At 49.6% G+C, this 22,611-nt stretch overlaps 1 protein-coding gene across 1 annotated transcript in view; it reads left to right on the forward strand.

Annotated features, from left to right (window-relative positions):
- UTP14A (UTP14A small subunit processome component) overlaps positions 1–18,866 on the forward strand; it is a 40,716-nt gene extending 21,850 nt beyond the window's left edge. Inside the window, exons 11-15 of the mRNA XM_066581442.1 lie at positions 254–611; positions 8,217–8,710; positions 10,026–10,219; positions 16,293–16,392; positions 18,287–18,866. Coding sequence (XP_066437539.1) covers positions 254–611; positions 8,217–8,710; positions 10,026–10,219; positions 16,293–16,392; positions 18,287–18,568 — 1,428 coding nt within the window. The 3' untranslated portion in view covers positions 18,569–18,866. The remainder of the gene's footprint in view (positions 1–253; positions 612–8,216; positions 8,711–10,025; positions 10,220–16,292; positions 16,393–18,286) is intronic.
- Positions 18,867–22,611: the final 3,745 nt, after the last annotated feature.

Raw genomic sequence — 22,611 nt, forward strand, 5'->3', positions numbered from 1 at the left:
TTATCCGCCGCTTCTTCCGAGGTCCATATGGAGGGGCCCCAGGGCTGCTTCGCTGGATGGAGAGCCACCGGGTGAGGCAAGTATTCAAGCCGCACCAAAAATTGACATGGCAGCTCTGTTTGTTTTCAGAATGTAGGTTTGAAAATCTGCACTGATTTCTTAGTATTTAATTTAATGCTAAACTACCCCCCCACCCCACCCCATTTTATTGCTCATGTCCGTCACATGCCTGGATCTTTTGTCATTCATTTAGGCACGCAGAGCCATGCAAGAACAGCTGGAGAAGAACAAAGAGTTAACCAGAAAGATCGAGGTCCTGTCTGAGGAGGAGGAAGACAAGGAGGAAGAGATCATCCCGGACTTTGTTAATGATGCACAGATGAGCCTTGAAGGAGCGAACCCTTGGATGACAGGGAAGCTGAGGACCGATGCAAAAGACCCTGAGACTCCAGAGGAGAGACTGGCGGAAGAAGTAGTGATGAATGTGAACACGGACGAGCCAGAGGAGGAGGAGGAGGAATCAGAAGAGGAGACTTTACTTAGAGAATTCGAAGATAGAAGACGTCTGCGCAAAGATCTGGGAGAACAGGAAGGTCTGGAGCCCAAGCCGGGTGAGTACCACAAATATGGGTCCAGCCAACTACCATCTTGCACTTATAGGGTACGTCCTTACTCTACTATGCTGTCCATGTAGGGGTAAGGTCCGCCACTCGGGAACCCTTCTATTAAAGGGATTGTCCAGGACTTTTTTTCTTCTATTGATGACCTGTCCTCAGAATAGGCCATCAGTAGATGATCGGCGGGTGTCTCCACTCTGGATACCTTCCGATCGGTTGACTCCCATTACTGCTGAAAGCAGATTGCGTAGACTATAGGGCAGCAGCCAGAGTTGGTATTGGAGGTGCAGGTCCCAATGAATGCACTACCAGCTGTGCCTGCAGTACCAAACCATGCCGCTGCGCTATGGTCAACGCGATCTGCTTCTTGCGCTGTCTGAAGTGGCAGCAACATCACGAATCCCGAGCAGCAGGCCCCTGACAATTATCAATAGAAAAATTTCAGAAAGTCCTGGACAATCCCTTTTAACCCCTTGATGGCACCTACTATATGTGTGTGTTGGATATGCACAGGGTTTCTATGGCACAGCCTCAGGAGCTGAACTCCTGCCGTACATGACAGTTGTTGGCTGTCTTTGACAGCTGACATGCAGCCACAATCAAAGTTCATTCAGATCGTGACTGGGGTTTTGTCATTAATATAGAAAACTGTCCACCCTCTGGGCCAGCCCTAAAACAAAAAAATGGCGCACACTTGCTTCACCCTGGTCCCCCTAAGTCTGGGTTTCCACGGGCTGACATTTCTGTTTCTGCATAGAAATTCCGCCGGCAAATTTTCCACACGCTATGGAGAAGCCGTTGCGGCCAAGCTGTGATGAAACGGACATGCCACGTGGAATATAAAGCTGCAGCATGTCAATTTTATCACTGTTTCCGCTGCTGGCTCTCTCCTCTCTATGGGCAGAGATGGCCGCAGCGGAATGCAGGCGGCGAAACCACTTCAAAACCCACGCTTTTTTGAAGCTACCTTTGTGCCGCAGAAATATCAGGGAATATTTCCGTGGGATTTATGCCTCATGTGACCGCAGCCTAAGTGGAGCTGAGAGGCTACTGAAGTGAATGTCATGTGAGCTCTGTGGCCAATCGGAGGCTGCAGCGTCACTGCCCCAAACTCCTGGAATCCTGGTGCCCCAGATGTGAGCGCTGATTCCAGACGGTCAGATGATGATGCTGTGGCCTGTGATTGGCTGTTGCAGTCACGTGATTTTCCACCAGACTGTCTACCTCAAAGCCTGCATCAGGGCCGCGAGGGCCACTCGGCATGCCTTTTGGGGGTCCAAGGAGAGGCGAGTATGTTTGTTTGATTTGGAATGTCTTAATAGGATGCCAGCAGAAATACCATATGCTGCAATACTAACATGTTAGTGTTTTGTATTAAGGATCATAAGTTCAAGTCCCTTTGGGGAAGTAAATATAGCAATGTAAATAATTGTAGTTTTATTTTTAAATAATTTAAAGGTTAATAAACCCTCCTAGTGTCTTATTGAAAACAAGCACCAAAACGCCTAAAAAAACCTATTTGGGATTGTTGCGTCTGTTAAAGTCCCATCTTTTGAAATATCACATTATTCTTGACGGTGAATATCTTCAGAAACTAAATACGTACCAGACTTGCTACCACCCCCACCCCCCCCTTCCCTGTTCCCAATAGGGAACATAATAAAAAGTCATATGTGTCCCGAAAATGGTTCCAATAGAAACCTCAGGCCTTCCTGCAAAAAGCAAGCCTTCGCATTGTGCGTTGATGGCAAAATGTAAAGTTATGGCGGTCAGAAAGAGAGATTTTTTATTTATTTTTTTTAATACCAGAGCCGCTCTTTGCTGGTTGAGGACCTCCACCCTCGTCTATTACACTGACGCTGTGGAATATTTTAGTTTGACCGCTTCCCCTGACAATATTGGCCAGTGCCTGAGGCGGCTGCACTCTGAGAGGAGGCGGTGGTCCGCTGTGAACTCCCTTCTAACCTAAAATCAGATATCTAATCCATTGTAAACAACAGTGAGGGACACAACTGTGACGAAGACTCAGCTGCGGAAAGCGTTCGGTTTGTGCAGGTTGCCAGTAAAGGGAGTGAATTTCTTACCGAAAATTCCTTTTTCCCGAGCCATCCTGACGGCAGACATGGAGGTTGCACCTTGATCTTGTAGGGACAGGAAGCAAGAGACTTCAAAAGGCTCCTCCTGCCTCCCATTCACCAGTGTCTTCTAAATTATTTACATGGACATGTCGTGGTTAACCAAGGAAGATTTTATTGCTCCAAGACAAAATTAACATGGTTAGTTCTTTTGAAAATAAACAATAAGAGGGTAAACTTACCCGGATTAACCAAAGAAATTATGCACAAATTTACCGCATAAAACAAAACTGTCCAACATAGGAGCCTCTGGGCTACTGGTTCGCGCCCGCACAGGCGTAGGTACCACCGTGTGAATTTTCGGGAGGGAAATACGTGCCGTCAGGATGGCTCGGGAAAAAGGAATTTTCGGTAAGAAATTCACTCCCTTTTCCCAGCGCCATCCTGACGGCAGACATGGAGTATACCAAATTAACTCTTAGGGAGGAACCACTGCTTGCAGGACCTTTCTCCCGAAAGAGAGATCGGAGGAGAGGTCCGTATTCAGCCTGTAGTGTTTTGTGAAGGTATGCAGGTTGGACCATGTGGCTGCCTTACAGATTTGTTCTGGCGTGGCCATGGCCCTCTCTGCCCAGGAGCAGGAGACTGCCCTGGTTGAATGGGCCTTGAGTCCTTCAGGGATAGAACTGTTGCCGGAAGAGTAGGCCTGCTGGATGGTGGATTTTATCCAGCGGCTAATGGATCTTCTAGAAGCCGCTCTTCCTCTGCCCGGCCCCTGGAATTGGACAAAAAGACAATCAGCCTTCCTGAAAGATGAGGTCTGTTCTAGGTAGCATAAAATGGCCCTCCTTACATCCAGGCTATGGTAGTCTCTTTCCCTATCGGTTTGGGGATTTTGACAGAAGGATGGGAGAACAATTTCTTGCTGTCTATGGAATTTTGAGGCTACCTTTGGGAGAAAGAAGGGGTCTGTTTTTAGTATGACCCTATCGTCCTGGATTAATAGGTAGGGTGTCTTACAAGATAGGGCCTTAAGCTCGCTCACACGCCTTGCCGTTGTGATAGCTACTAAGAACACGGTTTTGAACGTGAGGAACCTAATTGGTATCTGCTCGATAGGCTCAAAGGGTGGTTTGCACAGGTTTTGGAGGACTAAGTTTAGATCCCATGGGGGAACCATACTGCGGATAACTGGCCTCATTCTCTCTGCTGCTTTCATAAACCTGCGGATTAGTCTATGCTCCGCTAGGGGCTGATCTAGGATGGCCGAGAGTGCTGACACCTGCACTTTCAGGGTTGCCGGCCTCAGGTTTTTGTCTAGACCCTCCTGGAGGAAATCCAAAATCTCCGCCACAGAAGTGTCGAGATTGGAGACTTCCAACCCCCTCCAGGAGGAGAATCTTTTCCAGATTTTATTATAGATAGCAGAGGTCACGGGTTTACGGGACTGGCGTAACGTCGCGATGACCCTAGAGGACAGACCTTGACTTAGTAGCGTCTGTTCCTCAATATCCAGACCGCGAGGTTCAGTCTCTCTAAGTTGGGGCACAGAACTGGGCCCTGCGTTAGAAGATCCATCCTGGATGGAAGGCGGATTGGTTCCGTGATGGCGAGTTTTAGGAGTACCGGAAACCATGCCCTTTTTTCCCAGTGTGGAGCAATTAGGATCATTGTGATGTTGCTCTGCTGGACCTTCTGAAGAACCCTCGGGATCAGGGGTATGGGGGGAAAGGCGTATGCCAGACTGAAGTCCCAACTCTGGGAAAAGGCGTCTAACCCCTCGGCCCTGTCCTTCGGATCTAGGGAAAAGAAGGCGGGGCATTTTGAGTTTTTTCTGGTCGCGAACAAGTCCACCTGTGGACTGCCCCAGGTTTCTGCAATATGACGGAACTCCTGTTGATTCAGCGACCATTCTCCGGGGTCCAGGCGTCTTCGACTGAGGAAGTCGGCTGTCTGGTTCTGGGACCCCTTGAGGTGGACCGCTGTCAGGGATTGTACTGTGGCCTCGGCCCATCTGAAGATCCGGGCTGTTAGTTTCAGCAGATGAACGTTTCTGGTGCCCCCCTGGTGGCGAATAAGCGAAACGGCGGTCACATTATCAGAAGACTTTTATGTGTCTCTTCTTTAGAATATCCTGGGATCTGTGAAGCGCTTCCCAGATGGCCCTAAGTTCTCTGTAATTCGATGTCTGGGTACGCAGCGTCGGGCCCCACTCGCCCTGGAGCAGGCGCTGCCCTACTTGTGCTCCCCAGCCAGACTGGCTCGCATCGGTTACTATCGTGATGAAGGGTTCTGCCACCCATGGTGACTCAGCCTGTAGAGTGTGGGTTGACCGCCACCAGCGGAGGGACTTTAAGACAGATGATGACATGGGCATCCTCTTATCCAGGGAGATGGGTGTCCCATCCCAGTTACCCAGGATGGCTCTCTGTAGTGTTCTGGAGTGCGCCTGGGCCCAAGGGATAATGCCGATGCAGGAGGTCATGAGGCCCAGGAGCCTCATTGCGTCCCTAATTACCCTTTGCTTTTTCTGGCCGCCCTCCTGTGCTGCCAATCTAAGACTTTCCTGTCTGAGTGGAGGCAAGGACAAGGTCTGAGATACTGAGTCTAGCCGCACCCCCAGGAAGGTTTTCTGTGTTTCGGGGAGAAGACTAGACTTGGGGAAGTTGACTATCCACCCCAATCTTTGAAATAGAGAGATGACCCTGCTAGTGTTGTCTCTGAGGGTCTTGGATGAGGAGGCGATTACCAGGAAGTCGTCCAGGTACGGGATATTTATACCTGCTACATGGAGATGCGCCACCATCTCTGCCACTATTTTAGAGAATACTCGGGGTGCTGTAGAGATGCCAAAGGGTAGGCACTGAAACTGAAAATGGCGTACCCGACTCCCTATTCTGATGGCAAACCTCAGGTATTTATGGTGTTCTGGCAGGACTGGGACGTGGTAGTACGCGTCTTTTAAGTCGACGGTACTCATAAAGTCTCCTCTTTCGATCAGGGTTACCGCTGACCGAACTGTCTCCATTTTAAACCTTTTGTAGGTAATAAATTTATTCAGGCCCTTCAGATTCAGAATCATTCGAAAACTGCCGTTTGGCTTTTTTATCAGAAATAAAGGCGAGTAGAATCCCTGGCCCTGCTCTACTGTGGGGACCCGAACTACCGCCCCCATTTGCAGCAGTTTAAGGATTTCATTTTCAAAGATATCCTGCATGGCAGGGGATTGTGTGGGGGTGATTCTGAAGAAATTGGGGGGCCGGGTGAAGAATTCTATCCTGTACCCCTGGGCTATGAGCTGCAGGACCCACGGGTTATCTGTTATCTCCTGCCATTCTCGGGAAAAATTTAGTAACCTGCCCCCCACCTGGTATTCTTCTATAGGGGTAGGGGTTGTTTTTATCTTACCCCTGCCTCCTTTGGGGTAGGACCAGCGCCCAGTTTTTCCTTTGCCCCGGTATGGCTTGAAGGATGGCTGGCGTTTGTAGGGAAATCCCGTTCTGGCTTGATCCGGGAAACTGTGAGTTTTGTCCGTGGCTCTTTTTAGGATCTCCTCTAAATCCGCGCCAAAAATGTGCTGGCCATGAAAGGGGATGGAACACAGTCTTCCTTTAGAGGCTGTATCTGCCTTCCAGGTTTTCAGCCAGACTGCCCGTCTGGCCATGTTGGATAATGCGGCGCTTCTGGCCGCCAGCCTCATGGACTCGGCGGATGCGTCTGCCAGGAAGCCTGTTGCAGACTTTAGTAAAGGCATACATTCCAGCAACGCCTCTCTGGGGGCCTTCTGTTTGATTTGGTCATCTAGTTCCCCTAACCAGAGGAACATCGACCTTGCTACGGAAGTCGCTGCGATGTTGGACTCTAGCGTGTAGGCCGTCGTTTGCCAGGCCCGTTTCATCAATGAATCAACCCTGTTGTCCATTGGGTCTCTAAGATGTGAGGAGTCCTCAAATGGCAGGGCTGTCTTCTTTGCCATTCTGGCCACCTGTGCGTCTACTTTAGGGACTTCTTCGTAGACGCTCACATCCTCCTCCGCGAAGCGGAGTCTTTGTTTGTACTCGCGGGACAGGAAGAGATGTCTGTCCGCAGTAGCCCATTCATGCATGATTACTTTTTTCAAAGTATCATTGACTGGGAACACGATGCGATTCCTTGGCCTGAGCCCGCCAAACATGTCGTCCTGTACGGACCTAGGCTCCACCACATCTTCTAGCTTCATTGTATCCCTGACGGCTCTAATCAGGTCATCCAGGTCCCCGGATGAGAAAAAATACTTCTTATCCTCATCCTTGGTGTCAGAGGGACGGTCTGAGAGTTCGCCGTCTGACAGGTCGCCCGGGGATTGCTCAGAGTCTGAGCTCGACAGCCGTATGTGGCTTGCTCTCTTAGTGGCCTTTTTTTCCCGCTGGGCTGGGGGGAGGCTGGAGATCGATGCCCGGACCTCCTCCCTGACTAGGGATCTAATATCCTCCCTAAATGCGGCCTGTTCATCCGTGAGGATCTTTGAAGTACAGTCTTGACATAACGTTTTTTTGTACGCCTCATCTAACTTTTTGAGGCACAGGGCGCATTTCTTGTACTTTTTCCTAAGGTCTTGCTTAGACCGGGTGGATTCCCTGTCCTGCAAAAGACACATGCATGCACATAAGGGAAAAACCCCTACACAATGTTAATCCCTGGGCATAACATTCCTGCAGCAAGTCACACTTACGGTTTGCAGGGCTTCCATCTCTGAATCCTTTGTAGTCATACTTGCCAAAAGTGTAGACAGGATCAGGCAGACAGATAAATCCTTCCCTGAAGGTGTACTGTCAGTGGAAGCTTGCCGGGGGGTCTCCATTTTTAAATCTCCCGCTGGATCCCGGTCAGCTGGCGGCGTCTGACGTCACCGCGTCACGCCGCGTCCTTAGCTCCGCCCCCCGACGTTGCGCGCGGCCGCGCCGGCGTCCTGGAGGAGAGAGGCTTCTGAGCCCATGGCCCGCCGCTCTCCCCGGCTGAAAGACGCTGCCCGGAGCCCCGTGCATGATGCAGGAGCGGACTCAAGGACCTCTGGTCCGCCGCTCCGATGTGCTGCGGTGGTGATCCCCGGGCGGTCAGACCCGTGGCCTGCCGTGCTCCCGGACCGCGCTGACTCTCCGGAGGGGAGGTAAGCGGGGAAGCAGCCCCATGGACCGTCCGCCCCGCTGTCAGCAGATTCCTTCTGGAGAAGGTGAGAGGGGAAAACGGCCCGTGCCGGTGTAATCCTGTGGCTCCCTGGAGGGAGCACCTCTTGCATGTCCCTGTAGGGACAGGAAGCACTGGTGAATGGGAGGCAGGAGGAGCCTTTTGAAGTCTCTTGCTTCCTGTCCCTACAAGGTCAAGGTGCAACCTCCATGTCTGCCGTCAGGATGGCGCTGGGAAAATGGAACATTTCCGAGGCTGACATCAAGTAGAGATCTTGAAAATTGCGAGGAGCGAAAGCCAGAAGTTCATTAGAAAGTTGCACAATCTCGTTATACTGTCTAACCTTCTGTATCTTCTGCAGGGTCGTCAGCAGGCAGCGCGACTGAAGACAATGCTGGCAAAGTGGCGCAGTTCAACACGCTATTCCAGAGGTTGTTGGAGCAGAACAAGATAGAAGAAAAGCAGTCGGCCCCGGCAGAAGAGGAGCCAGTGATAACCGAGGAGCAGGTGGGGAAGGAGGAGACCTTGGAAGAAGAAAAAGAAGAAGATTCATTCCTAATACAGAGTCTGGAGAGGCATCGGACCATAGAGGATCTGGAGGCTCTCAGGGAGCAGGAACTTCCGGATGAGAGAGCTCAGCCGGCGCTGCTTCCTGGGAAGCCCAAGGAGAAGATCTCCCAACCAGCTGCCAAGAAGGAAGGCAAGAAGTCAAAGGAGAAGATTTCTCAACCAGCTGCAAAAAAGGAAAGCAAGAACTCAAACCTCATAGACTCTAAGAACATTCTGCCAGCTAAGGAGCGGCCTGTCCAGGCGTCGTTACTTCCCACCTCGGTGGAGGAAGATGAAGATGAAGAGGTGAGACAGAAAAGCTGGATTATACTGTGAAGGGGTAGGACCCCCATTAGTGTGGCTGGTGGTCACCCTGCTAAGGCAAATGGTCAGCGACTACATTTTCCTTGCAGTGGCACATAACAGTAATGAGAAGAGGGGTCCTGATCTGGGAGCCCCCATATATTACCTTTGTATGGTCCTAATCGGGTGTTTGGAAAAGTTTTCTTAACAACCCAATTAAGTTCTGTTTGCCTGTTGTGTTTCCATTCTTTACCTATCTCCAGCTTCCTGTAGTCTTCTCCAGTCACATCCAGAGCTGCATCCTCAAGTCTACTAGATTCCTTGGTAAAGGGGTTTTCCAGGGAGAATACTATGGATGACCTATCTTCAGGATAGGTCATCAATAGTTGATTGGCTGGGGTCCGTCACTCGGGGCCCCGACCGATCAGCTGAGTGGGCACATGCTGTTAGCACCGCAAATACACAGAGGTTGGACCTGAAGTCGCTGCTCTGACCTTGATGTAGTAGCCGGCACTTGTAACTGCAGGCTGGGGTCTCATTGAAATCAACGCGAACCGTGCCTGCAGTTACAAGGGCCGACCACTACACGGAGGTCAGCTCGGAAACTTGCACTCCGACCTCTGTGTGTTTGCGGCGCTGACGGCATATGCCCAGTCAGCTGATCGGTTGGGGTACTGAGCGACGGACCCCAGCTGATCAGTGATTGATTACCTATCCTGAGGATACACCATCAATAGTATTCTCCCTTGAAAATCCCTTTTAAGCTGTAGGATTGTACATCTCAAAGCTGCCCCCTGTCTGTGCTCTGCTGTGGTGCATTATGGGGAAATTTAATGATCACACTGAATTCAGAAGAAAATGCTACTTTTCCCAGAATGCACTGCAGCATCTGTCAGGTCATTTAAAGGAGTTTTCAAAGACCTGGGGAGAAAAAACTTAAACAGACTTAATGGAAAAAAAAATTTGAATGCTCACCTACGCCGGCGCTCCCCGTCCAGCGCTGCAGCCCCGATGCCCACCGCACTGAACCTGGAAGCAGCCACAGGCGGTCGTGCACCATACACAATGCGGAGGGCACTGGGGCAGCAGCGCAGGACGGTGAGCCGCTGGGAGGGGGAGTATTAAGTTGTTTTTTTTTCATTTTAACATTTATTTCATTTAGTTTTTTTTCTCCATGTCCTGGAAAGCGACTCCAGCCTCACAAGATTAAAAACTTCTGCTGTCGAAATCTGAACCAAAATTCACACAGGTCTATGCAATTTAAATGAGCCCATCTCAGCCAGTAACTATGGATGTTATGTTCCCTTCTCACGTTTAGGATGATGACGGCGACACGAGACAGAAAATGATCATCCGAGAAGCGTTTGCTGGTGATGATGTCATCAGAGACTTCCTAAAAGAGAAACAAGATGCAATAGAAGCCTCAAAACCCAAAGACATCAGCCTGGTGCTGCCAGGTTGGGGGGAGTGGGGCGGGACCAACCTGAAAGTCAGCAGAAAGAAGCATCGCAGGTGAGTGACCTCCACAACACTGGTTAACCCCTTAATGACCACTGTATAGCGTTGTTTTTTTCATGGGCATTGAGAGAAAGCGCAGGCTGCAGGACTCCTATTATTTTAGTCATTTTGAAGCAAGGGATGAAAGTTTTTGTATCTGAGGAGCAGCGGCGATTCGTTATGCTCTTCTGACCCATAAGTTGCGTGTTAAAAAAAAAAAAAATTTTTAAAAATGATTGGTTAAACACGCAGCGTCCTTTAGATCTGTGACTGCGGCTGATGGCGGCAGGCAGATTGCCGTTGCATTCCGTGTTCATACAGTTGCTGGAAGTCACTTAGATCGCTGGATTTTTCGGGAAAAAAGTATTTAGTCAGATACCAATTGTACAAGTTCTCCACTTAAAAAGATGAGAGGCCTGTAATTGACATCATAGGTAGACCTCAACTATGGGAGACAACATGAGAAAACACGTCCAGAAAATCACATTGTCTGATTTTTAACGAATTTATTTGCAAATTATGGTGGAAAATATATGTATTTGGTCAATAACAAACAAGCAAGATTTCTGGGTCTCACAGACCTGTAACTTCTTCTTTAAGAGGCTCCTCTGTCCTCCACTCATTACCTGTAGTAATGGCACCTGTTTGAACTTGTTACCAGTATATAAGACACCTGTCCACAACCTCAAGCAGTCATACTCCAAACTCCACTATGGTGAAGACCAAAGAGCTGTCGAAGGACACCAGAAACAAAATTGTAGCCCTGCACCAGACTGGGAAGACTGAATCTGCAATAGGCAAGCAGCTTGGTGTGAAGAAATCAACTGTGGGAGCAATAATTAGAAAATGGAAAAGATACAAGACCACTGATAATCTCCCTCGATCTGGGGCTCCACGCAAGATCTCACCCCGTGGGGTCAAAATGATCACAAGAACGGTGAGCAAAAATCCCAGAACCACACGGGGGAACCTAGTGAATGACCTGCAGAGAGCTGGGACCAACGTAACAAAGGAACCATCAATAACACACTACGCCGCCAGGGACTCAGATCCTGCAGTGCCAGACGTGTCCCCCTGCTTATGCCAGTACATGTCCAGGGCCGACTGAAGTTTGCTAGAGAGCATTTGGACGATCCAGAAGAGTATTGGGAGAATGTCATATGGTCAGATGAAACCAAAGTAGAACTGTTTGGCAGGAACACAACTCGTCGTGTTTGGAGGAGAAAGAATGCTGAGTTGCATCCAAAGAACACCATACCTACTGTGAAGCATGGGGGTGGCAACATCATGCTTTGGGGCTGTTTCTCTACAAAGGGACCAGGGCGACTGATCCGTATACATGAAAGAATGAATGGGCCCATGTATCTTGAGATTTTGAGTGCAAACCTCTTTCCATCAGCAAGGGCACTGAAGATGAAACGTGGCTGGGTCTTTCAGCATGACAATGATCCCAAGCACGCCCCCAGGGCAACGAAAGAGTGGCTTCGTAAGAAGCATTTCAAGGTCCTGGAGTGGCCTAGCCAGTCTCCAGATCTCAACCCTATAGAAAACCTTTGGAGGGAGTTGAAAGTCCATGTTGCCCAGCGACAGCCCCAAAACATCACTGCTCTTGAGGAGATCTGCATGGAGGAATGGGCCAACACACCAGCCACAGTGTGTGCCAACCTTGTGAGGACTTACAGAAAACGTTTGACCTCTGTCATTGCATATAAAGGATTTATAACAAAGTATTGAGATTAATTTTTGTTATTGACCAAATACTTATTTTCCACCATAATTTGCAAATAAATTTGTTAAAAATCCAACAATGTGATTTTCTGGATGTGTTTTCTCATGTTGTCTCATAGTTGAGGTCTACCTATGATGTCAATTACAGGCCTCTCATCTTTTTAAGTGGGACAACTTGTACAATTGGTATCTGACTAAATACTTTTTCCCCCCACCGTATCATGTGATTTTATGCTGCACTCCGGGGTCACGGGGAGAATTTTTAAATAGAGAAGTGTTGGGGGCTCTAATGAAGAGGATATTCAGTGTGCTTACCAAACCACTGTAGTGAGTGGCGGGTCCCCGCTGGGTGCAGTCACACTGTGACGCCATCCGGGTGTCGCTATTATTACTGCTGGAGGGCCACTCTGGGGGAAGGGGGGTGTCGCTGTTATTACTGCTGGGGGGGGCCGCTCTGGGAAGTGGGAGGGTGTCACTATTACTGGTAATTGGGGGGGTCACTATTATACTGGGGGCCGCTGTGGGATGTCACTCATCGCTGGGGGGGTTATTATTCTCGCTGGGGGGGTCACTATTATCGTTGGGGCCGCTGTGGGGTGTCACTATTACACTGGGGCTGCTGGAGGGGGTCACAATTATCGCTCGGGCCGCAGGGGGGTGGGGGGTGTCACTATTATCACTGGAGTATGTTTACATGTGGCGGAAATGGCCAGGGCTGTTTCAAAATAGACGGTGCAGATTTTGACTGCTTTTTGGATGCGGAAATGCTCCACAGAAATTTCCTCTGAGGACATTCTGCCGTATTTCTACATCCAAAAAGCAGTCAAAATCTGCACCCTGTCTATTTTGAAGCGGCCCTGTTCTTTTTAGAACGACGGGGGTAAAATCATACGTTGTGATAAGCCCCGCCCTCTGACATGTTGGCACTTTGCAGTAAATAAGTGGGTTTTGGGTTGTAGTTTGGGCACTCGGTCTCTAAAAGGTTCGCCATCACTATCCTATGATGTGTATAGGCCTCCTTTTACTGCTTTATAGTCTTGTCTGTCCCGAGTCTACAGGCTGGTAGAGGAAATAGAGTCCTAGGGTCAACTTTGGCATTGGGCACTACTTTAGATCTATATATACTCTAAACTATGTTGGCAAAAGTATTTACCCCCCCCCCCCTCCCCTCCCCTCCCCTCCCAATCCTGTGCGGTCAGCTAATGTGTAAGCATTAAAGTGCTGAAGACCACATGTCCACCAATTGTGTGTGTGTGTGTGTGTGTGTGTGTTACATGCAGAGCCTGACAGCACCTGTGATGTCAGTTACTGGCTTTTAGCTCCACCCCCTGATCACATGACAGTAATATCATCACAGGTCCTTTATCCTTGCTTACTGATTGAAGGATTATGGGTGGACTACATCCCCCACAAGCCCCTGTGGCCTCAGTTACTATGTATACAGCAGTACTCAGTCTGGCAGTTTGTAGCTGGTTGTGAGACAGCTGGACACCTGTGTGGAGACTCCAAGAAATGAGACTTCACAAATGTTCACATACATAGCTGGCAGTGCATACTGACCAACATCTTCACAGCTAGCTTCACATCTCCTGAATGTGATATTATGTCATCTCAAGTGCTAATTCCACCAACACTAGTCCAGCCTTTATCTAACCATCAACCATTGTCCAATGATGAAACAAACCATCGCTGTTGTGCAAACATGTCACCACAGAGGGTTCAACGCAGCCGTGCAGCTAATGCAGCTTACATGACAGTGACAAGCCATGATGTCCCCTCAGCCACCAGCTCAAGTTTGTAAAACACATACAGCAAATTTGTGAAAGCTGCAAGAGGCTGTAGTTCGTAAATTACATGCAGTTAATATGCAAAAGCAATGTCGCAGAGCTGTGTGTGTGGGTGACGTGCATGTCGCAGAGCTGTGTGTGTGGGTGACGTGCATGTCGCAGAGCTGTGTGTGTGGGTGACGTGCATGTCGCAGAGCTGTGTGTGTGGGTGACGTGCATGTCGCAGAGCTGTGTGTGTGGGTGATGTGCATGTCGCAGAGCTTTGCAGCCCATTGTGCCACCAGAAACACTAGTACTATAATTTCCTTATAATTACTAGTCTGGTATAAAGGAGAGGATCGCACAGGAGATCCCAATATAGAAAGCATCAGATGCCCCCGGGTATAGAGCTGACAACGGGGTCTGGCAGTGGGGTGCCACCGTTGTACAACCGGCAATGGGGTTTGGTGGGGGATGCCACCGGGTGTAGAGGTAGTTACAATAGTTAGCTGTGTGGTGGTCCCCTGCTCCTCTGTCTCTCCCCCCCCCCCCCCCCCTCTTCCCTGCTGACAGGATTGGAAGACTATCTACACTATAATTACAGTCGTAACTAGCTGTATGGTGGTCCCCTGCCCCTCCCGTCCTCCGCTGCCAGGACTGGTGGGCGATCCGCACTATAATTACAGGCGTTACTAGCTGTATGGTGGTCCCCTGCCCCTCCTGCCCCCCACTGCCAGGACTTGCAGACTATCCGCACTATAATTACAGCAGTTAATGGATATATGGTGGTCCCCCCCCCCCTCCCCTGCTGCCAGGACTGGTGGGCAATCCGCAGTTAATAGATATATGGTGGTCCCCCCCCCCCCCCCCCCCCCCCCCCGCTGCCAGGACGTTCAGCTCTTGCACTTGTTAGTTTGCATCTCTCAATTTCTGCATAATCCCTCGCGGACCCTCTTAGCATTAACGCCGCAATTAAATATCTCCCGCCCCCTGGAGGCGCTGTAAGCGAACGCTCTTCGCCTCGCTATTTGCTACTTTACTGACTTTGTTGACGGTGACTTTTGTAATGAAGCGTTTTTACTCCATCAAACAGATTATTGAACCAAAAACCTAATTGTTCTTAAAAACGTTAACGTTTTCTGAGTTTTCCTCTTTTCCCGTCTCTGTAGAGCTTTACAGCGAGCGCTTGCGTCCGCCCCCCCTCCTGATCGGCGCACATTAATATGAATATTGCTTGTTCTTGGAGACACTTTGGGGACGCTGGAAGCTGCTGACACTTCTGTTCTGCTTTGAAGATAACTTGGAGGAGTGTGAATTGGAGTCCCCGGTGCCGCTGCCGGGACGCTCGTCTCCGCGCTCCAGTTAGTATGCAGCAGCCGCTGCCGCTCGGGGACCGCTTGTTCTCCTACCTCTGGGGACCAACTGCAGTTTTGTTAGGATTGTTGTGTCTTTTTTTTTTTTTTGTCATTAATTAGAGGTGAGCTCATGGTAACGAGCCATAAAACTGAATAACACTCGTCTCCTGTTAACCTGCTTCGTCTCCTGTTAACCTGCTTCATGCTGGAGAGGGAATTTTATGGTTTTGCAGCAGTTTGCTTTACTGCATCAGGTTTTAGTTTTTTGTAGGGAGTCACTTTTGCTCGTATATTTTGCTTGCACACACACGACGTGATTACACACAATCGCACTGTATTGGAGGATCATTTTTAAGAGGTTGCTCAGTTGTAAACTATTTATGACCCATCCTTAGGGTAGGTCCTCAGTGGTAGATTAGTAGAACCCACCAATCAGCTGTTCTCTAGGAGAGTTCACTCATGTACTGAGCGGATGTGTGCAGGAAGCAGACAGCTCAGTTCCCAACATAGTGACCAGACTTGGTACTGCAGGCCAAGTTCCCATTGAAATGAATGGGTGTAATACCAAGCCAGGCCACAGTAGTGGGAACGGAGCTGTCTGCTTCCTGCACACATCAGCTCAGTGCAGCGTCCTGGAGAACAGCTGATCGTTGGAGGTTTTAGCAATGGACCCCACCAATCCACTATTAATTAGCTATCCTAAGGCTAGGCCATCAGTAGTTTGCAGTTGGACAACTCCTTTTAAAGTGGTTGGGCCAAAGCAGGAAATTATGCCCTATGCACAGAGCTCAAGAACGGGGGTCCCAAAGGTTGTGATATGCATGCAGCGGTGGGCGCATGTGTGCCCTGCTGCTCCATGCTTCTCAATTTAGTCTCTGGCGCTCCTATTGAAATGCCGTTGCCTCCTCGCTCATGTGCAGCCGCCTCCTTGCTCATGCCGAACATTTGGAACCCCCGTTTCTGCAGTTGGACCCCAATTATCCTGTGGATAAGGGATAACTTTCTGTTTTGACACAAGCCCTAATGGTCCTGGACCCGTCCTCAGAGGAGACGTTGCGTTGAGCTCTTATTACACGCCGGCCATCAGTGCCTGAAGGTTGAAACCCTTGTATTATTTTTCACCTGCTTCAGGGGGCGTTCAGCACCAGTGCTGCGGATTTTGACACAGCATTTGCAGATTCTGTTACATGTGAACACATCCTGACGCTTTTTTCATCCTTGTGTTTTTTTTATTTTTAGGTTCACTATTAAAGCGCCCCCTGCAGCTCCACGGAAAGACCAGCACCTCCCTAACGTCATCATAAATGAGAAGAGGAATATAGAAGCTGCGGCTCATCAGGTGGGTGAAGAATGGTGGCCTGCTGAGGAGGGGGACTGCTGGAGGCAGAGGATGGGCACGAGGGGGACTGCTGGAGGCGGGGCAGGGGCACGACGGGGACTGCTCGAAGCGGGGGGGGGGGGACTGCTGGAAGCGGGGGGGGGGGGGGGGGGACTGCTGGAAGCGGGGGGGGGGGGACTGCTCGAAGCGGGGGAGGGGGGACTGCTCGAAGCGGGGGAGGGGGGACTGCTGGAAGCGGGGGAGGGGGTCTGCTGGAGGCGGGTGAGGGGCACGAGGGGGTCTGCTGGAGGCGGGTGAGGGGCACGAGGGGGTCTGCTGGAGGCGGGTGAGGGGCACGAGGGGGGGTCTGCTGGAGGCGGGGGAGGGGCACGAGGGGGGTCTGCTGGAGGCGGGGGAGGGGCACGAGGGGGGGTCTGCTGGAGGCGGGGGAGGGGCACGAGGGGGGTCTGCTGGAGGCGGGGGAGGGGCACGAGGGGGTCTGCTGGAGGCGGGGGAGGGGCACGAGGGGGTCGGGTCTGCCGGAGGAGGGGCACGAGGGGGTCGGGTCTGCCGGAGGAGCGCAAGGGGGACTGCTGGAGGATTCACACAATACGACCGCGCCATTTAACACTTTTATATATTATGTTGAGTAACGTTATAATATTTTTACTGATCAGGATATTTTTTTACTCTAGTCGCCTCCAGAGCTGCATTTACAATTTTACAGTTCCTTTAAATGCAATGTGTCGGCTCTGACACTAATCTTACTGCTCCCTTACTTGTGAGAATGCCATCGGTGTGGCTCCTGCTTCTGCAAACTACGGCCGTCGGCACCAGTAAATTGGCAGCTTGCCATACTTTGCACCAGAGGGGATGTAGCATTTCTAATGACTGTTTGTATACGGCTCGATCTACTGTGGTGCATTGTGGGAGATACTGTGAATACACCAGGCAATGCAAATCTCAGAATATTACTTATTGGGAATTTTTTAACCCCCTAAAGAGGTGGGCCAGGGTTAGAAAAACGTGGCAACTTTCTTCCAAACGCAGCGCCACCCTTGTTAATAGGGTTGTGTGAGGTATTGCAGCTCAGCTCCATTGAAGTGAAGAGAGTTGGGCTGGAATACCAGACACAACCCACGGACATGGCTGGCTGGCGCTGTTTGCAAGAAGGCGACCATGTTTTTCTAAACCTGAACAACCCTTTTAATGATCAAGGGCCTACATGTACTTGGTCACTAGGGTGTTTACGTAGCGAGCTTGAGAGCCGACCTCCGCTTCAAAACTGGTGACAGCTGACAGCCGCACGCAACAACCATGATCAGAAGAAGCTCTGATCGCTGTGGTGTAACTACTTAGATGCTGTGGTCACTGCTAGCCGCTGCTTCTAAGTCTTTAGCTGGGAACAAGAACATATAGAAAGATTGCTGGTCATTAAGGGGTTAAAATGGGGATGTCTCTAACATATCCTGATATTAAAGTACATTTTATCACGCGCAGTATGGGAAATGTTATGCAGAAAATATTGGAAGTAGGTCTGTGCTACGCTGTGTGATTGCAAATGAGTAGCAGAAGTATTATGAACGCAGCTTTGGTTGTGACTAGAGTAGAAATTAAAATGGCAAAAGCAATGACTGTATGAGGAAACGTACAGCGATTAAAGATCATCTGATAGTTTTTTAATTGCATTCTGGGAGTTGTAGTTTATTACTGTGCATTGCCTGGTGGTCTCTTATGGTACACTGAGTAACACAGAGATCACAACTGGTCCAGCAGAGAGGTTCTGCCGCCTAAAAGTAAACTAGCAGAACTGTGATTGCAGCTGTGGGGGTGAATGGAGAAGACACAAGGCAACACGTCAGGCAGCGTTTCTGCAAATTCTTGACACGTTACTCTTGTTTCTCGTTCCCTCCAGGTTAATGAGCTCCCGTTCCCCTTTAAGAACCCGAAGCACTTTGAGAGCACAATCCGGGCACCAGTGGGCAACACGTGGAATACCGAGAGGGCAGTCCAGAAGCTGACAGCCCCGCAAGTCATTACCAAGCGGGGTCACATCATCGAACCCATCACCGAAGACCTCTTCCAGAAACACAGTGCCACAAAGAAACCGGCCATAGAACTGGAGAAGCCAAAGACTAAACCCATCCCCCGACTCCCGAAAACAACCCTAAACAAGAGGAGGAAAGCAAAACGCTGAGACCTTCAAAGACTGACGACCCCACCGCCCATCCTGGGGCGTCACTTCTGGGGTCTTCAGATTTCACCTTCTGCATTCCCTCCAACTTTGTATGTGCAGAATTGCTTCAGTAGAACTGCAGGAGTTTGACTATCCAGTTGCGCCCTCTGTTAACCTGAACACTGCAGTTAAGAAAGGGTTGTGGAGTTGCTATTTAAGCGATTGGTGCTTATTTACAAAGTGGACACAAAAAATGGAGACGATACGGAGTGTAAAAATGTTTCTTCTGTACCATATAAAGTAACATTGTATCTTGTAAGACTTGTCTGATGTATTCTGTTCATAGGGCGGCCATCTTTTAAAGGGATCTCCTTTCAGTTAGAAGGATCACCTGATAAGGTGATCACAGGGTGACCCACAGATTTAGGGTCCATTAAGGCCACCTGCACACGGGCGGAAATCCCGCGGCGCGATTTCCTGCGGGATTTCCGCCACTGAAAGCCTGCATAGGAGTGCATTACAATACGCACTCCTATGCAGGCGGCCGTGGTTTGGCCACGCGAAATGTCGCGCGGCAAACAAACCGCGGCATGTCCTATTTTTGTGCAGGGCTCGCAGAGCCTCGCACAGAAACGTCACTCACCCAGCCGCCGGCTCCGGTCTGCGTATGCGCCGGCTGCCCGGCAGCCGGCACATGAAAGACCCGGGGCCGCCAGGCGCGGGTGAGCACGCGCTCCTCCCTGCAGGTGCTCGGGTCGGGTCCCGTGGTGAGAATTCTCGCTGCCGGATCTGACCCGCCCGTCTGCAGGCGGCCTTACACGGGATGAGCTGTTGGGCAAACTACGCCAGGCACTTGTGCCAGTGATGTGCTTACTCAAAGCGCTGCCGGCATGGGGGCAGAGCGGCTGGGCAGCGTTCCTTCCCCGCCCCGGCCCACCGCCATTCACAGTCAATGACTACAAGTTAACACTGGACGCAGAAACTGAGTGACTGAACAATTTTTGTGATCACGATGATCTGAACGATTCTGAATGATGGTCGTCCTGGGAAAGAGGGCCATTAACCACCATAAATCAAACCTCATTAGCTGGAAAACCCGGAGCCAAGTGCTCAATTTCTCTACAGCGCCCCAGCAGGAGGGAGGAAATGTTACATTATTTAGACCAATCACTGTTTTCAAACTAAACTGCAAGAACCAGAACAGTGAGTGCAGCTCCTGAGCACAGTGCAGGATGTAGTGACCCGTTTACACGTAACGATTATCACTACAATTCCTTCAAACAAACCAATTTGAACGATAATCCTGCAGTGTAAATACAAAAACAATCACCTGCTATTCATTCGCAGTTCGTTGGCGCTGACTTTGTCGCCATAAAAACTATCGCTGGCTTCTCGTTCCGTGTAAATGCTCAGCGCTTTACATAGAAGGTGAAACACTGACCAAGAAGCCTGCAATACAGCAGGGAAGTTTGTCTGTATGCTCTGCACGAGCGCCAACAGCTTTAGGCCTCCTTCACACGGGCGACAATACATCGCTGCGAGAAAACGCAGCAATATCGCATTGCTGCACCGTGCAATATCGCTGCGATTTTCTCGCAGCAATACCGCGACTTTGTAGCGTTACAAAGTTGCATGTGATGCTACAAAATCGTGCCACTTTGTAGCATCACTTGCGAGGATTTCCGGGGGGGGGGGGGGCCTTGAAATATAAGCCCTACCCCGAAAAAAGCTGTAACTAGAGGAGAAAAAAAAGTCTACATCACCTATTCCGTGCTGTCTGGGGCACCGCCTCAGCTTCTCCCCAGGTCCCGGCCTCATCATCTTCAGGCTGCTGGAAGCGCTGGCTGTGATTGGCTGACACTTAGCCAATCACAGCCAGTGCTCGAAGAATGGCTGTGATTGGTTCAGCCAGTGCTTCCAGGAGGCGGGGATTTTTGAATCACCGGCTAAAAGAGAAGTAGAATCAAAGTTGCATCGCATGCAAACCGCATTTTCGTGCGATGCAACAGAGAGGAAGGCTCCATAGGGAAACATGGGCTACAAAACCTCGCATGTCGCGGGCATAACACCGGACCTGCGAGGTTTGTGTGTCTTTTGTAGCATGCTACAAAACATCTCGTGTGAAGGAACCCATAGGAAACCATGGGCTTCTCATACATGCGATTTGTAGCATCGTAGCAATGCTACAAAATCGCGCGACTTCGTCGCCCGTGTGAAGGGGGCCTTAATGGTGACATCAGTGTTTGTGCAGTTGTTTACCCAACTGTTGTCCTGTGTAAAAGGGGCCATAACTCAGGATCAGTACAGGATAAGTAATGTATGTACACAGTGACTCCACCAGCAGAATAGTGAGTGCAGCTCTGGAGTATAATACAGGATGTAACTCAGGATCAGTACAGGATAAGTAATGTATGTACACAGTGACTCCACCAGCAGAATAGTAAGTGCAGCTCTGGAGTATAATACAGGATGTAACTCAGGATCAGTACAGGATAAGTAATGTATGTACATAGTGACTCCACCAGCAGAATAGTGAGTGAAGCTCTGAAGTATAATACAGGATAAGTAATGTATGTATACAGTGACCCCACCAGCAGAATAGTGAGTGCAGCTCTGGAGTATAATACAGGATGTAACTCAGGGTCAGTACAGGATAAGTAATGTATGCACGCAGTGACTCCACCAGCAGAATAGTGAATGCAGCTCTGGAGTATAATACAGGATAAGTAATGTATGTATACAGTGACCCCACCAGCAGAATAGTGAGTGCAGCTCTGGAGTATAATACAGGATGTAACTCAGGATCAGCACAGGATAAGTAATGTATATTCACAGTGACCCCACCAGCAGACTAGTGAGTGCAGCTCTGGAGTATAATTCAGGGTCAGTACAGGATAAGTAATGTATGTACACAGTGACCCCGCCAGCAGAATAGTGAGTGCAGGTCTGGAGTATAATTCAGGGTCAGTACAGGATAAGTAATGTATGTACACAGTGACTCCACCAGCAGAATAGTGAATGCAGCTCTGGAGTATAATACAGGATGTAACTCAGGATCAGTACAGGATAAGTAATGTATGTACACAGTGACTCCACCAGCAGAATAGTGAGTGAAGCTCTGAAGTATAATACAGGATAAGTAATGTATGTATACAGTGACCCCACCAGCAGAATAGTGAGTGCAGCTCTGGAGTATAATACAGGATGTAATTCAGGGTCAGTACAGGATAAGTAATGTATGTACATAGTGACTCCACCAGCAGAATAGTGAGTGCAGCTCTGGAGTATAATTCAGGGTCAGTACAGGATAAGTAATGTATGTACACAGTGACCCCGCCAGCAGAATAGTGAGTGCAGCTCTGGAGTATAATTCAGGGTCAGTACAGGATAAGTAATGTATGTACACAGTGACTCTGCTTGCAGAATAGTGAGTGCAGCTCTGGAGTATAATACAGGATGTTGTACACAAAGACTCCCTTCTTATTTAGATTTTTTTAAATCTCTAGGCCCCTTTTAAGAAATGTGCGGCGGCTGCCGGTGCTGGTTGCAGCATGGATTTGTCCTTGGTGTGTAATATCGCTGTAATGCTCCCTGATGGACAGGTTTCCTGTCTGATTCACACATTTCCACCTTCTTTCCATCTGCATAGTAAATGCCGTCGGTTTTTATGCAGATTTAATAAAGGGTCATAACTGGAAATGGTGTTTAAGTTTATTGCCGACATTTATTTTCTGTGCACAGAATGCAGCCTGTATTACAATGTGGGAATGTCGGGTCGTGGCTGCTGCGCGGCTCATCCTCGCCGGCTCCATCACCATCTATTATAATGATCTCGGTAACTTGTGTGGGATGTAAATGGATAGAAGAAAACGGGAATGATTCTGAAGACAAATGGCGGCCGCTGGATGCGATTGTGTGTGATAGATACGGGGTCTGCGTAATCCATTGTGTTGCATCAGATTTGCTGCTGCGGCCCGTTCACCAGCGTGCGGATCCTATCGTGTCTGCGGCGCAACACAAACTTATAAACAGCATTATTTATGGAGTTGGTGCGCAATATCTGG

Source organism: Eleutherodactylus coqui, chromosome 10, assembly GCF_035609145.1.
Source record: "Eleutherodactylus coqui strain aEleCoq1 chromosome 10, aEleCoq1.hap1, whole genome shotgun sequence".
Taxonomy (NCBI): Eukaryota; Metazoa; Chordata; class Amphibia; order Anura; family Eleutherodactylidae; genus Eleutherodactylus; species Eleutherodactylus coqui.